This window comes from Camelina sativa, chromosome 17, assembly GCF_030686135.1.
Source record: "Camelina sativa cultivar CO46 ecotype springtype chromosome 17, ASM3068613v1".
Taxonomy (NCBI): Eukaryota; Viridiplantae; Streptophyta; class Magnoliopsida; order Brassicales; family Brassicaceae; genus Camelina; species Camelina sativa.
Genome location: NC_141896.1, coordinates 2611867 through 2626761, shown reverse-complemented (window position 1 = coordinate 2626761; position 14895 = coordinate 2611867). Strand labels below are relative to the sequence as shown.

The following is a 14895-nucleotide window of genomic DNA, read 5'->3' as shown; positions in this document are numbered from 1 at the left end:
ATCCCAAACCACAACTAAACCGAAGCTATTATGGTAAATCTAGTAAGATTGGTCCACAAAGAGTAAAAAGAACCTCGTACTTCGTATATGATAACCAACAAATTTACAGATTATCCAATGAAAGTTACTTATACTAAACTAATCGCAATGATAACCAACAAATTTAATAATGTCAACCAAAAGAAATACTAAACTAATCGCAATGATAATATCGCCACGTCTAGTCAGATGGTAGAGTATCTAATACGACACGGCTCTCTCTAGTATGAGAGAAGAAGATGATTACGAAAGCTCCATTAATATGATCAGTGCTTTCTCACTCATCATCAAACGCTTTCCGGCGACAAAACCAACTATCTCAACTTCTCCACCATGATTTCACTCCACTCCTCCGCCATTAAAGCCTCTCTCCATCGATCTTTTCCTACTTCGTTACGATCGACACTCTCTGTTTCCAACTCTGCTAGATCTCTCATTCGGCTCCCCTCCGCCGGAAAACGCAATCTCTCTGTTATCTCTGCTTCTGTAAGAGACTCCTCGATGTCATCAAACAATGATTCTCACGGATCGTCTTCAAAGGTTCGTTCTTTTTGCTTTATATGTCGAAACTTTGTTTTTGACGACTTGATGCTTTTGGCTCGTGGGTGCATAACTTTGGTATTTTCACAACTTGAATCAGGTTGCTGAATCTTTCTTCAGAAGTGTCTTAGGGCAGATGGAAACAGTTTACCTAAATCGGAACCCGACGCCTAAATCCGTCTTGGAACTTGTTCGATCCGTTGATGGCGACCAACTTTGCTATGACCATCTCGCTTTTAGAACGTTTGGGGTATAGTTTCCTTAAACCTCTCTTTGTTTTGGCTGCTTCAAAGAACTGGGATCATACACTTAGTTAAGTACAGTCTCAAAGTTTAAAACTTTTTTTTGACAAAGTTAAGTTACTCACTATTGGACTCTGTTTGTTGAAATGTGTTTAGGTTGGTGGTTATGGGATTGACTCGCTTGCAAGCTTTTTCCTTGACTATGGGTATACTCCGATGGATGAGCTGAAATTTCCAGCCAAAAAGCTTAGAGCTTTGTGGTTTGCACCTCCTGATGTTTCTGCTATTCCTGGTGGAAGCGGTGTTAACGGTCCTTTACCAAGAGTTTTTATCTCAGAGCTCCTTGTGGATCAGATGAGTTCACAGACTCAGGTAAATTATACACTGTCATTGGTTTGATCGTAGATGGTTGTTTGTGTTATGAGCTTCAATTTCTCTTGTTTCTAGGATGTGATCAGAAAGTACACTCAAGCATCGCCCAATGGGAAAAAGTATGCTGCTCTTTCTAGTGCTTTGGGTACCTTAACTTGGGAAAAGCCTCTGTCTTCTGAGTTTGAGCAATTGGCTAGGTACATGACCTTCCTTAATTATCCTGTTTTTTTCAGATTAAGCTAGAGTAGTGACTCCTAACTGAAGGTGTGTTGGGCTAAATTGATCTACAGGGAAAGTGAATATGCAGCATGGACCCTTGTCAATGGCTATGCACTTAACCATGTAACGATTTCTGTCCATCGGCTTAAATCTCATCTAAACAAAATTAAGAAGCTCAATCAGTTCCTAGAAGAAAAAGGTGTCAAGTTGAATTCTGAAGGAGGAGTCCTGAAAGGTTTCAGAACGAATCTTAACTCCTTGATTAAAAGAAAGATTAGATTTTTAGCTAATTGGGTTTACAATGAGTGACACATATCTTTTAATTTCTTTTTTTCAGTTAGCCCTGATGGTGGTTTGCTGCAAAGCTCAACTGTAGCAGATTCAATTTCTTTCAAGTTCGCTGATGGTGTCACCAAGTCTATCCCTTGTTCATACATTGAATTTGCTGAACGCCTTGTGCTTCCCCAATACCAAAATGTACCTGAAAGCGAGGTAAGTGATACCAGAATCCGCTTACTGTGTATTGATGCGTTCTTGTGCTTCCCATTTGCCTAGAGAACTCTTAGTTACCAGGCATAGTATGATATGATGATATACAAAACATTTTGAATTGACACTTACAAAACCTACAAAACGCAGATACGAGAGTCACACCGACGCGATGGATTCGAGGTGGGAAATGCTGACAAGATCTTTGAGAGCACATTTCAGGAACAACTCTCCCGACGAGCCGGCTAATAGCAAACAGTAGCCTCGACGAGCCTTTGGCAAATATGTTGTCAATCATGCATCGTATATATATGTAGCCAAAAAAAGAGCTCCAAACTGTTTGTAATGTTGATCAGTAAAGATACTAATGCAAAGAACTTTTAATCAGACATTTATGTGTAGATATTGCCGATAACTTTTCTTGGCGGTCAGTTCATAAAAGAGAAAGTAAACCAAAGTAAAACTAAACAAAAGAAAGCTTCGATTGGGTGATGATAGAAAGTGATAAAACTTTCCTAGAGGTGAGAAAGAAGTAAACGATGATGATTACCAAAATAGTTACAAAACATTGAACGGTAGTTGTGTTGTATGGTTTTTGTTCTTGTTCCGTTTGAGCTATTGTTCAAAAATTTATTTCTCTCTCTCATCAACCAATTAAAGTCAAACATAGTTCCGGTTCGAATTTTTCCACCTGAAATTAAAAAAATTGTGGAAGAAAGTTCAAACCTTTAGACGACAACAAGGGTGGTTGGTACTTGGTAACCCAAAATAAAAAACAAAAAAAAAAACAAAAACTATATGACATGGTGAGATAATGTAGTCCACCACACCAATCTCTCCCCTCCCACATCACGCCTGTTTTCACCGCCGTCTCTCTTCGTCGGTGATTTCACTATTCCGATTTGGTCTAATTTTTCTCCAACCCATTCCGCAAAAACCCTACTTTTTCTTTTGTCAAAAGGTTTATAAAATCTCAGCCGCCTCCTGATCTACGACCAAAACCCCTAAATGGCTACAGAGGCAACAACCGCTCCCAAATTCCAGGAACCAGATCTCCGGCAAGTCTCTCCATCACCGGATTTTAAACATGAAACCGCTCACGACGGCCTTAAATTCTGGCAATTTATGATCGCCGGTTCCATCGCTGGTTCCGTCGAACACATGGCGATGTTTCCCGTCGATACAGTGAAGACCCATATGCAAGCGCTCCGGCCATGTCCGTTGAAACCCGTCGGAATCCGGCAAGCTTTCCGTTCGATAGTCCAAAAGGAAGGACCTTCAGCTCTGTACCGAGGGATTTGGGCTATGGGTCTCGGCGCTGGACCTGCTCACGCCGTTTACTTCTCCTTCTACGAGGTTTCGAAGAAGTTTTTATCCGCAGGAGGGAATCAGAACAACTCCGCCGCTCATGCGATCTCCGGCGTGTTCGCGACTATATCGAGCGATGCTGTTTTGACTCCCATGGATATGGTGAAGCAGAGGTTGCAGATGGGTGAAGGGACTTATAAAGGAGTTTGGGATTGTGTCAAGAGGGTAATGCGTGAGGAAGGGTTTGGTGCCTTCTATGCTTCTTATAGGACGACGGTTTTGATGAACGCGCCTTTTACTGCTGTTCACTTTGCGACTTACGAGGCGGCTAAGAAGGGGTTGATGGAGTTTTCTCCTGAAAGGGTTAGTGATGAGGAAGGTTGGTTGGTTCATGCCACTGCTGGAGCTGCTGCTGGTGGATTGGCAGCTGCTGTGACTACGCCGCTTGATGTTGTCAAGACGCAGTTGCAATGTCAGGTGAATGATGATTCTTTCTCTCTAGGAATGTTTGCTCTTTGTCTCTTATTTGTATAGTTTTGGATTGGAATAAACCATAGATGGGTTATGCTTCTTGATATGTGCAGTGCTGCAGAACGATTTCTTTAGATGATGCTTTAAGTCTCGAAACTTGTACTCGTGTGTAGGATTTTGAATATATGTGAATGTCTAAAGCTTCTTAGATGGATTTGTTTCACCTTTAGTGGTTAGATGGTGTATGTTGTAAATAGAGGTTTGTGTAAAAAGAGCTATCAGACTATTGGCAGATGGTCATCGTGTGCTAGAGCTGCAACATAGTTTTATAGTTGCGGTTTAAGTTTCTCAAGGTTTGACAATCTATGTTGAAAGTTGAGTAGTTATCTGGTTTTCAATGTTTCTACCAGTAGGTTTCTGGTTTGAGGTAGAGTGTGTTTTATGGTTTCAGGCAATGAAATTTCCCAGTTGAGATATCACTAATTCAGTCTTACTGTGGCACGACTTGTGCTATTATTACTATTATTACTCTAGCATTTACAGAGAGTGTGTAGGAGATATGTTTTTCAATTTGTTTCGTTTCAAATGTGATGTGATGAGGAGGGATCAGATGCAATTTTTTTTGCTTTAGAATGTGTGAGATATGGCCTCAAATAGTATGTTGTGGTGATGTGCAGGGTGTGTGTGGATGCGACCGCTTCACTAGTGGTTCGATTAGCGATGTACTGAGAACGATAGTGAAGAAAGACGGATACAGAGGACTTCTAAGGGGATGGCTACCGAGAATGCTCTTTCATGCTCCTGCTGCAGCAATCTGTTGGTCCACTTACGAAGGGGTCAAATCTTTCTTTCATGACTTGAATGGCGATTCAAACACTGCCTGAAAAAAAAAAAAAAAGACAAAAGGGTTAGGCGATTGAGGATCTTGTTTTTTCTCTATTATTGTTTGTAAAACTAGTTTTGTCAGGTTTTCTAGTTTTCTACTACTGTTATGTTAGATTATATTTGTCGAGCGAGCTTGTCGATGATGTTGTCGTCGAGAAATTTTGGTAAAAGTTGTACAAAAACTATGTTCCTTCCAAACCTTCCAATAAATAACTTAACAAAACATACACTACACATACAGTAGTAGACTTTCCAACGACATACATGCCTGGGCATCTCTGTCCCGCTGTATCGAGCTGCCTCGTCGTTTTCTTGTGACAAAGACAAAGACAAATACAAAGACAAAGACAAAGACAAAGACAAAGACAAAATGTAATATTGGTAATAATTAGTTATTAACTAGATAGACAAGAAGCACCAGTGGTCTAGTGGTAGAATAGTACCCTGCCACGGTACAGACCCGGGTTCGATTCCCGGCTGGTGCATGAGCTGTGATGATATTGGCTTCAGCGTTGGTTGGGTCCTTCGCAATCTTCTGATTTCCCAGGTGTACTCGCCACACTCCTGAGCTCTCTCCTTTTTTTTCAACTTAGTTTTGATTCAAGAAGATCCAAGACTTTGAAAAGCAAACGGATACGCAGAACAATTATTAATATAAATATACATAGACTAACAAAAAGCACCAGTGGTCTAGTGGTAGAATAGTACCCTGCCACGGTACAGACCCGGGTTCGATTCCCGGCTGGTGCATGAGCTGTGATGAAATTGGCATCCGCGTTGGTTGGGTCCTTCGCATTCTTCTGATTTCTCAGATGTATAAGCCACCCTCCTGAGCTCTCTCCTTTTTTTTTCCAACTAATTTTTCTCCTAAATTAAAACTTAATTTTGCTCCTATAAATTAAATCATTCGAATACAAACAAAGGGCGTGGCTGAAGCATTCGGCTATTTCTTGGGCCTAAAAAAGCCCATCAATATTTAATATGGGCTTGGATTAAAGGACCATTTACTAGAACCGGAGTCAACTTAGTAGCTTTCCTCTTCTTCACCGCCGACATAATACGTTTCCGTCTCGAGTTGCCGGAAAAGAAGCTACTCTCTCTACGTCGCTTCTAGTGATCATATGGAAGGTTCTTCTTCTGATAACAGATTTGTTTTACTCTCTCTATCTCTCTCCAATTATCTCTGTGGATTTTTTGGAATTCTGATTAGCTTAATTAGTTAGCTGGATGCGTTATTTGCAGAGAACAACAACAACGCCGGGAGCGATTCAGATGCTAATTCCGTCGACGATTCACAGGACTATTACGAACCGATCTCAGCCGTCGATCTAGAAAACGCCAATGACGACGGGAGCGATGAGGAAGACAGTTATCATCCGATCGGCGGCAGAGATGGCTTCAGCCACGGCCTCTCCAACGGCCATTGTATGATTCCGGAAACAGAGGAAAGAATCTCTTCTATTAGTATAAACGCAGACGCAGAGAGCGAAGAAGAGGCGGAGACGGAGACGGAATCGGAGGTCCGTAGAGCGTTTGAAGAGGACGAACGGCGTAGAAGATCGCCGTTGATTGAGGAGAATGCCGTTAGGGTTATGGAGGCAATGCGAGCAATCTCGTTCCCTGGAACGGCTCCTGATTGGGCTTCCGATGTTAATGAGGATCGTTGGATTGATCAGCTTCGAAGATTGAGATCCACTTCTCAATAACTTTAACTCTGTTGTTATTTTATTTCTTTTCTCCTGGATTATCAAATTCAGTACTTTGCTTGCTGTTCAATATCTTTCTCAATGTGAATTTAAACATTCAAATACAAAACCAGAGATTTCAAAACAGAATCCACATATGGTTTGGTAATAGACTATTTTTCAAAGTAACACTAACCAGTGTTTTTGCTATACAAACCCTTTACTTAGTATGTTTCTGACGACTCACATACTTGTATATATACACATACATACATACATAGAGTTCAAAGTCTGGCCTCATTCAACTGCATCTGTTTCTCATATGGGGTCTTTTCTTAAGCTTCTGCTGCCTTTTTTTTTTTTGTTTATCATAAGAAATATGGCTATAAGTTTGAATCTTGAACATGAGAGTCTGTTTTTCCTTGTCTTTCAAAGCTTTTTTATATGTAATCTGCAACTTGAAGTTCATGAAATGTGTCCCTGTTGCTCCGTATGACTCTAGCTTTGTCCCCTCTTATCTCTAGAACCTGAAGAAACAACATTAGTGTCAGTCATCATCTCTGAGAATACATGTAACAGAGACTTAAAATGGCGACGAGTCAAGAACCAAGATTGTTTAAGTACCTCTGGTCTAGAGTCAAGAACACCACTGGACATTCCCACATCAATTCTCCATATGCCGCAACCATATTCACTAACAAGAGAAATCCCATATTCCATTATAGAACTGTCTGGATCTTTTGATTAATATTTATCACAAGTTTTTGGGAGAGAGTTCGATAAATGTACCAGTTAACTCCTGATAACTGGGGAGTATGCCCGACCACCATTGCCTTGGCACCGACAGCTTCAAGAGTGTCCTGAAGAATTTTATTTACCTGATAAGAAAAGAAGCCAGGAATCACATTAGTCCAAGCTGATAATGATTCCTGTTGTGTTAGTGGTTTTGAGATTTTGTTAATTCAATTTCAACTTGCCTGCTCAATTTGATATTCCGCTAGTTCAGAAGTCTCTCCTGAGTAAAGTCGGCTCCAGACCACACTGTCATATCCACGAGTGGCAATGAACGGCATCTGAGGACTGTCTTCATAGTTAGCAGCACTTCTCATCCAAGCAGACACTTCTCTATTTATCCTCTCTACGCCATATGCAACTGCACAAGTACATCATAATTAAGCATGATGAAATCCAAAAAAAAAAACACATCTCTCAACACTGAGACAACTGAGATAGACAGCTTTTCCTTACCATGGTGAGGAAGGAGACCACCATGGCAGAAGACCCAATTATTAATGCGGAGAACAACTCCGTGACGAGCCAGTTCACATGCTAATCGACCACCTGGTCTGAAAAGAATCGACCTTGCAATCACTCCCTTTTGCCTCTGTCCTAAATAGTTTCCAAAGGCTTTTTGTTTAACAGGCAAGTAGAGAAACTTTAGAAGACTCAGAAAAGGACACAGCAAAAAATGAAGTACCTTTACTACATTCCATTGATCCCAATAGGTTTGAGAACTTCTCCTATCTTCTTTCCATTGTCTTGACTCAGAAATCCAATTAGTAAACGCTTTGTCCCAGTCTTGACCATAGTCTTGCAAGTAGTCAATAAAATCTGTACATTCATCAAATGCTCTCGCATCGACATATCTGAAATCCCCTTCAACATTCATCGTCTCATGGTTCCCATTAACCTTCAAAATGGGACAAAATTAATAATTACTCTTAGTAAATCAAAATGTGCACAAGTTGCTAACACATACTAATCAAATTCAAGTATGATAACATTCAAAACCTGGAAAACAGCTCCACCGTTAGCCTTGGCCTGAACATCAAGTGATCTTAACAAAGAAAGTATTGCAATTTCATCATCACCACGGTCCAGTATATCTCCTACCTGAACTAGTACCTGTTTGTTTCATATATTAAATTCAGTTATGAACTCAAACTCATAAGGACTCAACCCAAAAGATATGAAGCAGTATAAGACATATCCCACTATAACTGCTGACAGGCAAATCAAAACCAAACTATCAACTAATGTATCAGAAACTGTAACTCTGTTGTTCCACTAGAGTCATCAAATGTGGTTAAGTGAAGACATACAGTGTCTTGGCCGATCCACTGGTCACGTCCATCGGAGCTCAAGACGCCGCCCATCTGAAGTGCATCTCTGGCTTTACCCAAATCGCCGTGAAGGTCTCCAACTGTGAGAGAGAGCATATCCACAACTTAGTTTTTGTTGTCGTTTTTAACAAAAAAAGATTGAAACTTTCACATATATTAGGTGAAGAACCTGCGATAATACGGCGAGAAGGAGCAGAGACGAAAGTGGGTGGGTCTCCATTGATGACAATCGGCTTCAGAGAAACTTCGTTACAATTGGAAGTGCTCAACAAAGAGGAAGAAGAAGAAGGTTCGATAAGTTTCTGGGGATGAGAATTAGGAGGAAGCGGGAGTAAGGAATTGAGGTAAAGAGAAGCCATTTGAGGTGGAGAAGCAATGATCCACCAGAAGTTTGAAGAAATCAGTTAACATTTGTGTTCGTCTGGTCTCAAATTTGTGACTTGTCTCCAAATGCATGCCTGAGTAATCAAATCCTTCTTTATCATATCTACTGGCTGAGGTTTTTTCCTCTCAAATTTTGTTTTTTTTTCTTCTTTTTGTTTTTTAATAAAATAAAAGGGCAACCACAAAGCGAAAAACAAAAAGAAAAAGGATGGTCTGTTTTAATAAAAAAAAGTCTCCAAGAATATATTATTTACTATTTAGTATTCACCAAAAAAACACCTTTAAAACAGTGTTCAAGAAAGCGCTAGGCGGTATGTGGGCGGTGACCCAGCGCCTAGCGCCTAGAACGCCTAGTCGGAATTTTAGGCGTTTTAAGGCGGTTTAGGCGTTTACAATACTAACATTATATATATAATATTATATGTAAAATTATGTAAAAATATATGTTAGAAGAAATAGATAATAATAAATCATAAACTAAAATTAGTAAAAATATATTTATTTAGTTTAGATTAATAACATATTAACATTTATATAAATATAAACTTAAAATTTTTAATATATGTAATTAAAAATAAAAAATATACAATAAAATAATATTATGTGATTTTAGACGGTCTAAGCGGTCGTCTAGGCGTCTGCTGAGCGCCTAGCGCCTAGACGGCGCCTAGGCGACCGCCTAGACCGCTTTCTTGAACACTGCTTTAAAACAAAAAAATCTGCAATAAAATAAGCTTTAAAATAATTTTTGTTAAGGATTAAATATTAAATGTTGGAGCACCTGTATTAAAATATAAATTTAAACATGGTTTATAACAGAATGACAAATAATATACTCCAATATCCCATTTATTTTTCTTTTCCAAGTTATTTTACTTTCGTTTTATTTTTATTTTTTAGTCCTTTTCTTTTCAAAATTTAATGTAACTTCCAAATCGTTTTTAGGTTGGGGTCTGAGGTCCTGACGTGAACGTGTTATCTGGGAAACAAAAAAAGCAGTCTAGTACAATCATAACCAGGAAAGACGGACGAGTACATTAATTTCAAATGATATACACATTTTTAACTCCTCTCAATAGACACGCAGAAAGAAGCTTTCTGATTAAGAAGATAAACCCACATAACCTATAAAACGAGACAAACATGAGATAGATATGTTTTATCAAATTAAAAATCGAGCGACCATGCATATTTAGCATCTTGGGAGATCCAATGGCGGAGGCTGCACCGACTGGAGCTGACCGACTCCATTCTCAACTAGGAAAACCATCGCCAGACCCCATCCTAGATGTGAGTCAATGTGACAATGCATAAACCAAGCTCCTACAACAATTTTATTAGAAATACTTGTCAGAAGAAACAAAAATACAAGTGGACTAATATATATTTATTAGAGCGTCTAATCAAAGATTAAAGCATTATCAATTCACCTGGATTGTCAGCAACGAATCGGATGGCCACCCATCCACCGGGAGGGGTTCCAATAGTATTCCTCTCCGGTGGGTCAAACAGATTGAAGCTAGCCGGATCTCTATTCGGGTCAAAATTCCCAAAACCCGACCCGACAACATAAAACTGGTACCCATGAAGATGCATAGGATGGTTCTCGGGTGTGACAATGCTCGTGTCCTGCAACACAATCTGAACATTGGCCTTGTACTTAAGCTTGTAAGCCTTTGTGGCCTTTACGGGTTGCCAAAGTCCACGGCTTACGTTTCCTGTGTAGTCGAATTGAACAGGAGGAACCGGCGGGAAATCTGCGGTTATAATCCCGGGGATTCCTTGGTAATAAGCTTGCATCACCGAGTTAGTCCGAGGAAGAACGAATGAGACGTTGTTCATGCTTGCAGCAAACCGCGTCCCGTTTGGCCCCTGGCATCGCGGACTGTTCGGGTTGGTGCAGTTTATTAGTCCTAACCCAACTGCGAAAAATAGATTCTCGTCGATCTGGAGTGGTACTGGAGCTCTCTTCCAGTACCGCAAACGGTTGACAAAAGCTGTTGCAGTAGCGGTGTCATTGAACCCTGGCAATACTGGGAAAACGGGTGTGACCTGACCGCGTCCACGAGGTGCGTTAACGTATTCTAAAATAGCAGTTGTGGTGGTGTTGTCAAAGGGAGCGTTTGCGCTATTGTAGGCTCGTGCAGCCATGTAATAGCGGCCCGGGCGTTGATTAGCGGTTATTAGGACGTTTGTGGTCTGACCTGGACCGAGCATGACAACGTTTGTGGTGAAAGGCTTAGTGTAAGCAGAATCTACCTCGACCACGGTGAGCTGGTGGTTGGCAACTGTGAAGAAGAGTTCTTGGTTCAGGGCGGCGTTGATGAGACGAAGCTGAACCGTCTCGCCAGGGACAATAGGAAACCGGACGGTCTCGGGTTTAGAGCAGCGGTAGAGATCGCCGGGTTGGCCATTGATGGTGTAAGCGTCTGATACGTTTGGTGCTGCTCCTGTGAATTGGGCTAACCTCAGAACATCCATAGGGTTTCTATCCCACCATTCCCCTGTTCTCTTCAAATACTAATTAATATACTTATATTCATGAATTTAAACTTGTACTCCGTATATATAAAGTGTAAAGTTTTCATGAAATTACCGAGAATTATAGGGATGTCACGTTTAGGCATAGAGAAAGGGTAAGGAGAACCGAGACGAGGGTAAATGATGAGAGCTCCATAGACGGTGGCTCGAAGCCAATGGCTATGAGCGTGCCACCAAAGTGTACCTTCTTGGTCTTCGATCTTGATTCTATATGTGTAGCTTTGTCCCGGCTGGATTGGACATTGAGTTATGTACTCTGGTCCATCAGCCCACGGGTTTCGCAGCTGTCGGATTCCATGCCTGTCCCCCAAAACAGAGCATTGATCAAAATGGTTGTTTCTTGAATGACAAGTTATCTACCAAAAAATGAGCTGATTGAATATTTTTGTTTACCAGTGGAGACTGATGTTGTAACGAGCTCTGTTGATGACCGTGATGGCTAGCGAGTCACCGTTTCTAACCTCGAGTGTTGGACCCGGGAACTGACCATTCACGGTGATGGTCTGGTGAGTTCTGCACAGCCTCTTCACTGGTTTTGCCTCGATCTAGGTCACGTTGATTCAAACCATGGTCGTGATTAAAACATTTGAAAGAGATATTAACCAAGTGAAGGAAGCTTTAACTTACCACGAATTCACGGACGTGAAGTTCAGCTGAAGCAAGCAAAGTGCAACAAGCAAGAACTAAAATTATAGAGACTCGTCCGAGATTTGTTGGATTCTGAGACTTCATATCGTAGAGTTGAAGCTCTCTGGTTTTCGAGTACTGAGGAAAAGGAATGAGATATATATATATATACACACACTGGGACTAAAGGGGGAAGCAACAGAGCTTTGAGTGAGTTAGTTATTAGTTAGTGGACATTTCTGTTAAACATAAATAAATAGTATGAAAATAGAATGTGGAACTAGTAAAGTCAGCACGGAGGAGCAACAAAGTTGATTTGGTGCAACAACTAGACTAATCATTGATTACTTGTAATTAGGGATTCTTTACTATAAGGGATTTTTGGGCCCAACGCTGAAAATTCAACTTGACGAAGTCATTGGCCCATAACCCAATTTCCACGATTCTAATTTAAACCAGTTCTTGATTTTGGAGGGTATTGAACAAACGCAGAACGCATAACGCGGTCGGTAAAAAGCGTTCACGTTCTGGAAACACAAAACCAGACAGAAGAAAACAAAACAAAAAATAGAAACGAAGACAAAGTCGTGGTTGAGGCAATATGAAAATACACAGATACCATTAAAATACAAACAGAAGAGAAAACACACAACTAAGTCAGACATGGTTCCCGCGTCTAAGTCGTCAGACATGGTAGTTCCGAAGACTTGTCCATATAATTATTATAGTCTTCTTCGTCTTCTATGTGTTGTTTGTTTCGTCTTTATTCACCCAATTCCATAATTTCCCCCTAAATATTTATTAATTCCCATCCATGGCTCAAGCCGGTGACGAGAATCTTTACGCCGCCGCCAGAGACATCGCCAGAGCCCTCGGCAAGGATCCTAGCGCCGCCGGAGATATTTTACAGATTCTCTCTGGCTATGGCGCTTCCGGAAACCGCGGCGGCGGCGATCCTCGACCCACCCCATCCCGCGGCGGCGCTAACCTTCATAACCTTGACCGATCACTTAACTCCTTAGAGAGACAGATCTCTAGCTACATCGTTGAAGATCGCCCCATCTGGTCCGATCCCGTTGACTCTCGCACCTTCCTCGACTCTGTTGACGAGCTAATTGCGATTGCCGGAGGATTGAGATCCATGGCCGGTGATAATTCCGTCGCCGTCTGTCTCTCCCGTTCCGATGATTTGATTCAACAAGTGATGTTTAGGCTTCAGGAAGAGTTTGGTTTTGTAATGGACCGTGCCCCTGACTCGTTTGACTCGGACGACGATGACTTCTCCGGCGAAGGAGAAGACAACGACACAAACTACGGGGTAATTAAGTAATTTCCAATTTAATTTAATTTGTAATTAGAATTAGACAAAACCGGTTTACAATTTTGATTTCATACTGAAATAGGTAATAATCGCCCGCCCGGTCACCGATTACAAAATCGTGATTGAGGCGTTACAATCTAGCGTTATTGGCGATCTAAACGCGATCGCTGTGCGAATGGTCGCGGGTGGATTTGGGAAAGAGTGTTCAAGAGTGTACAGCAGTCGACGGAGAGAGTTTCTAGAGGAGAGTTTGTCGAGGTTGCATCTCAGAGGACTAAGTATGGAGCAAGTTCAAGACACTCCATGGCAAGATCTTGAAGACGAAATCGACCGTTGGATCAAAGCTGTTACTTTGGTGTTCCGCGTTTTCTTCCCTAGCGAGCGTCTTCTCTGCGACCGCGTTTTCTCTGATCTCTCTGTTTCCTCTGTAACTGATCTCTCTTTCATGGAAGTTTGTCGTGGAACGACCACACAGCTTCTGAATTTCGCAGACGCGATTGCGTTAGGGAGCCGTTTACCTGAACGTTTGTTTAAGGTTATGGATTTATACGAAACGATGCAAGACCTAATTCCTAAGATGGAAACGTTATTCTCGGATAGATACTGTTTGCCGCTAAGGCATGAGGCGGTCGCGATTCATAAACGGTTAGGGGAGGCGGTTAGAGGGATATTTATGGAGCTCGAGAATTTGATCCGTCGTGACCCTCCCAAAACCGCGTTTCCTGGCGGTGGGATTCACCCTATTACACGGTACGTGATGAATTATCTGCGTGCGGCGTGTAAATCGCGGCAGTCGTTGGAGCAGATCCTTGAACAGACTGGGAACGAAGCAGGACCAGATAATACGAGTGCTTTGTCTGTGCAACTCAGATGGGTTTTGGAGTTGTTAGAGAGTAACTTGGAAGGCAAGAAAAGAACTTACCGTGATCCGTCTTTGTGCTTCTTGTTCATGATGAACAATGGCAAGTATATTCTCGATAAGGTGACTGATAACGAGCTCGGTTCGATCCTAGGAGAAGATTGGATTGTGAAGCAGACGGCGAAACTGAGGCAGTACCATTCTAATTACCGAAGGAGCTCGTGGAACCAAGTGGTGGGATTGCTTAGGACTGAGGCTCCGTATCTTAAGTTGGTAGAGAACCTTAGATTGTTCAAAGCACAGTTCGATGAGGTGTGTAAGGTGCAGTCTCAGTGGGTTGTGTCTGATGGGCAATTGAGGGAGGAGTTAAGAAGCTCCGTTAACGGAATTGTGTCTCCGGCGTACTTGAATTTCATCAGAAAATTGAAGGAGTCGCCAGAGATAAATGGGAGGCGTGGAGAGCCGTTTATTGCTTATACTGTTGAAGATTTGGAGATGATGATTAAAGGGTTGTTCAAGGAAAGCTCAACTTGATTAAATTTGTAAAATTTAAGTTGATTATACAAGAAAGAGAAAATTATTAATCGACAAATCTGTAAAATTGTGAATCATTCTGTTTTTCTTTTTCCTTCAGTGAATAATATTCATGGATGTAGGTCTATTGTAAGTGTTTACAATTTGCTTTTTTTATGTGAAATTTTTCCATGAAGATAAATTCTATTGGGCTACCAAACGAAGCCAAAGCCACGTCTCACATGAATTGTGCTATAGAGTTACAACTTACAACTAA

The 14895-nt window shown here is 41.3% G+C and overlaps 6 protein-coding genes and 4 non-coding genes across 10 annotated transcripts; 8 read left to right on the top strand and 2 right to left on the bottom strand.

Annotated features, from left to right (window-relative positions):
• The first annotated feature begins 156 nt into the window (after window positions 1-156).
• Window positions 157-2288, top strand: LOC104754868 (2-oxoadipate dioxygenase/decarboxylase, chloroplastic). The gene is made up of 7 exons (XM_010477154.3): window positions 157-579; window positions 680-829; window positions 978-1193; window positions 1269-1390; window positions 1484-1647; window positions 1750-1904; window positions 2052-2288. Exons 1-7 carry the CDS (start codon window positions 373-375, stop codon window positions 2148-2150), a joined length of 1113 nt encoding a protein of 370 aa, XP_010475456.2. The 5' UTR covers window positions 157-372; the 3' UTR covers window positions 2151-2288.
• A 210-nt stretch (window positions 2289-2498) lies between these two features.
• Window positions 2499-4788, top strand: LOC104754867 (uncharacterized). Its single transcript, XM_010477153.3, has 2 exons — window positions 2499-3686; window positions 4358-4788. Exons 1-2 carry the CDS (start codon window positions 2910-2912, stop codon window positions 4562-4564), a joined length of 984 nt encoding a protein of 327 aa, XP_010475455.1. The 5' UTR covers window positions 2499-2909; the 3' UTR covers window positions 4565-4788.
• A 191-nt stretch (window positions 4789-4979) lies between these two features.
• TRNAG-GCC (transfer RNA glycine (anticodon GCC)) lies at window positions 4980-5050 on the top strand. The gene has a single exon. It is a non-coding gene; the product is annotated as a tRNA-Gly (tRNA).
• A 1-nt stretch (window position 5051) lies between these two features.
• Window positions 5052-5137, top strand: LOC147923273 (small nucleolar RNA snoR114). Its single transcript, XR_015587977.1, has one exon. It is a non-coding gene; the product is annotated as a small nucleolar RNA snoR114 (small nucleolar RNA).
• A 107-nt stretch (window positions 5138-5244) lies between these two features.
• Window positions 5245-5315, top strand: TRNAG-GCC (transfer RNA glycine (anticodon GCC)). Its single transcript has one exon. It is a non-coding gene; the product is annotated as a tRNA-Gly (tRNA).
• A 1-nt stretch (window position 5316) lies between these two features.
• On the top strand, window positions 5317-5402 carry LOC147923272 (small nucleolar RNA snoR114). Its single transcript, XR_015587976.1, has one exon. It is a non-coding gene; the product is annotated as a small nucleolar RNA snoR114 (small nucleolar RNA).
• A 130-nt stretch (window positions 5403-5532) lies between these two features.
• Window positions 5533-6395, top strand: LOC104754864 (uncharacterized). The gene is made up of 2 exons (XM_010477151.3): window positions 5533-5693; window positions 5808-6395. Exons 1-2 carry the CDS (start codon window positions 5687-5689, stop codon window positions 6269-6271), a joined length of 471 nt encoding a protein of 156 aa, XP_010475453.1. The 5' UTR covers window positions 5533-5686; the 3' UTR covers window positions 6272-6395.
• Window positions 6396-6630: 235 nt separating this feature from the next.
• On the bottom strand, window positions 6631-9012 carry LOC147923271 (shewanella-like protein phosphatase 1). The gene is made up of 9 exons (XM_087495237.1): window positions 8543-9012; window positions 8353-8453; window positions 8042-8155; window positions 7728-7940; window positions 7499-7634; window positions 7228-7403; window positions 7040-7128; window positions 6875-6944; window positions 6631-6777 (listed from the first exon to the last, which is right to left on the bottom strand). Exons 1-9 carry the CDS (start codon window positions 8730-8732, stop codon window positions 6691-6693), a joined length of 1176 nt encoding a protein of 391 aa, XP_087351363.1. The 5' UTR covers window positions 8733-9012; the 3' UTR covers window positions 6631-6690.
• A 757-nt stretch (window positions 9013-9769) lies between these two features.
• On the bottom strand, window positions 9770-12059 carry LOC104754863 (laccase-3-like). Its single transcript, XM_010477150.2, has 5 exons — window positions 11926-12059; window positions 11692-11843; window positions 11354-11598; window positions 10188-11261; window positions 9770-10080 (listed from the first exon to the last, which is right to left on the bottom strand). The coding sequence occupies exons 1-5, from the start codon at window positions 12028-12030 to the stop codon at window positions 9950-9952; spliced, it is 1707 nt and encodes a 568-aa protein (XP_010475452.2). The 5' UTR covers window positions 12031-12059; the 3' UTR covers window positions 9770-9949.
• A 367-nt stretch (window positions 12060-12426) lies between these two features.
• Window positions 12427-14814, top strand: LOC104754862 (exocyst complex component EXO70B2). Its single transcript, XM_010477149.3, has 2 exons — window positions 12427-13243; window positions 13329-14814. The coding sequence occupies exons 1-2, from the start codon at window positions 12740-12742 to the stop codon at window positions 14637-14639; spliced, it is 1815 nt and encodes a 604-aa protein (XP_010475451.1). The 5' UTR covers window positions 12427-12739; the 3' UTR covers window positions 14640-14814.
• Window positions 14815-14895: the final 81 nt, after the last annotated feature.

Excerpts from the sequence above, each read along its gene's own strand:
- LOC104754867 (XM_010477153.3), top strand. The coding sequence starts at position 2,910 with ATGGCTACAGAGGCAACAACCGCTCCCAAATTCCAGGAACCAGATCTC. Across the intron at positions 3,687-4,357 it reads AGACGCAGTTGCAATGTCAG|GGTGTGTGTGGATGCGACCG; the intron begins GTGAATGATGAT and ends GGTGATGTGCAG.
- LOC104754863 (XM_010477150.2), bottom strand. The coding sequence starts at position 12,030 with ATGAAGTCTCAGAATCCAACAAATCTCGGACGAGTCTCTATAATTTTA. Across the intron at positions 11,844-11,925 it reads TTCACGTCCGTGAATTCGTG|ATCGAGGCAAAACCAGTGAA; the intron begins GTAAGTTAAAGC and ends AACGTGACCTAG. Across the intron at positions 11,599-11,691 it reads TACAACATCAGTCTCCACTG|GCATGGAATCCGACAGCTGC; the intron begins GTAAACAAAAAT and ends TTTGGGGGACAG.
- LOC104754862 (XM_010477149.3), top strand. The coding sequence starts at position 12,740 with ATGGCTCAAGCCGGTGACGAGAATCTTTACGCCGCCGCCAGAGACATC. Across the intron at positions 13,244-13,328 it reads ACAACGACACAAACTACGGG|GTAATAATCGCCCGCCCGGT; the intron begins GTAATTAAGTAA and ends ATACTGAAATAG.
- LOC104754868 (XM_010477154.3), top strand. The coding sequence starts at position 373 with ATGATTTCACTCCACTCCTCCGCCATTAAAGCCTCTCTCCATCGATCT. Across the intron at positions 1,391-1,483 it reads GAGTTTGAGCAATTGGCTAG|GGAAAGTGAATATGCAGCAT; the intron begins GTACATGACCTT and ends ATTGATCTACAG. Across the intron at positions 1,905-2,051 it reads AAAATGTACCTGAAAGCGAG|ATACGAGAGTCACACCGACG; the intron begins GTAAGTGATACC and ends TACAAAACGCAG.
- LOC147923271 (XM_087495237.1), bottom strand. The coding sequence starts at position 8,732 with ATGGCTTCTCTTTACCTCAATTCCTTACTCCCGCTTCCTCCTAATTCT. Across the intron at positions 8,454-8,542 it reads TTCTCGCCGTATTATCGCAG|TTGGAGACCTTCACGGCGAT; the intron begins GTTCTTCACCTA and ends TCTCTCTCACAG. Across the intron at positions 7,635-7,727 it reads ATCAATGGAATGTAGTAAAG|AGGCAAAAGGGAGTGATTGC; the intron begins GTACTTCATTTT and ends TATTTAGGACAG.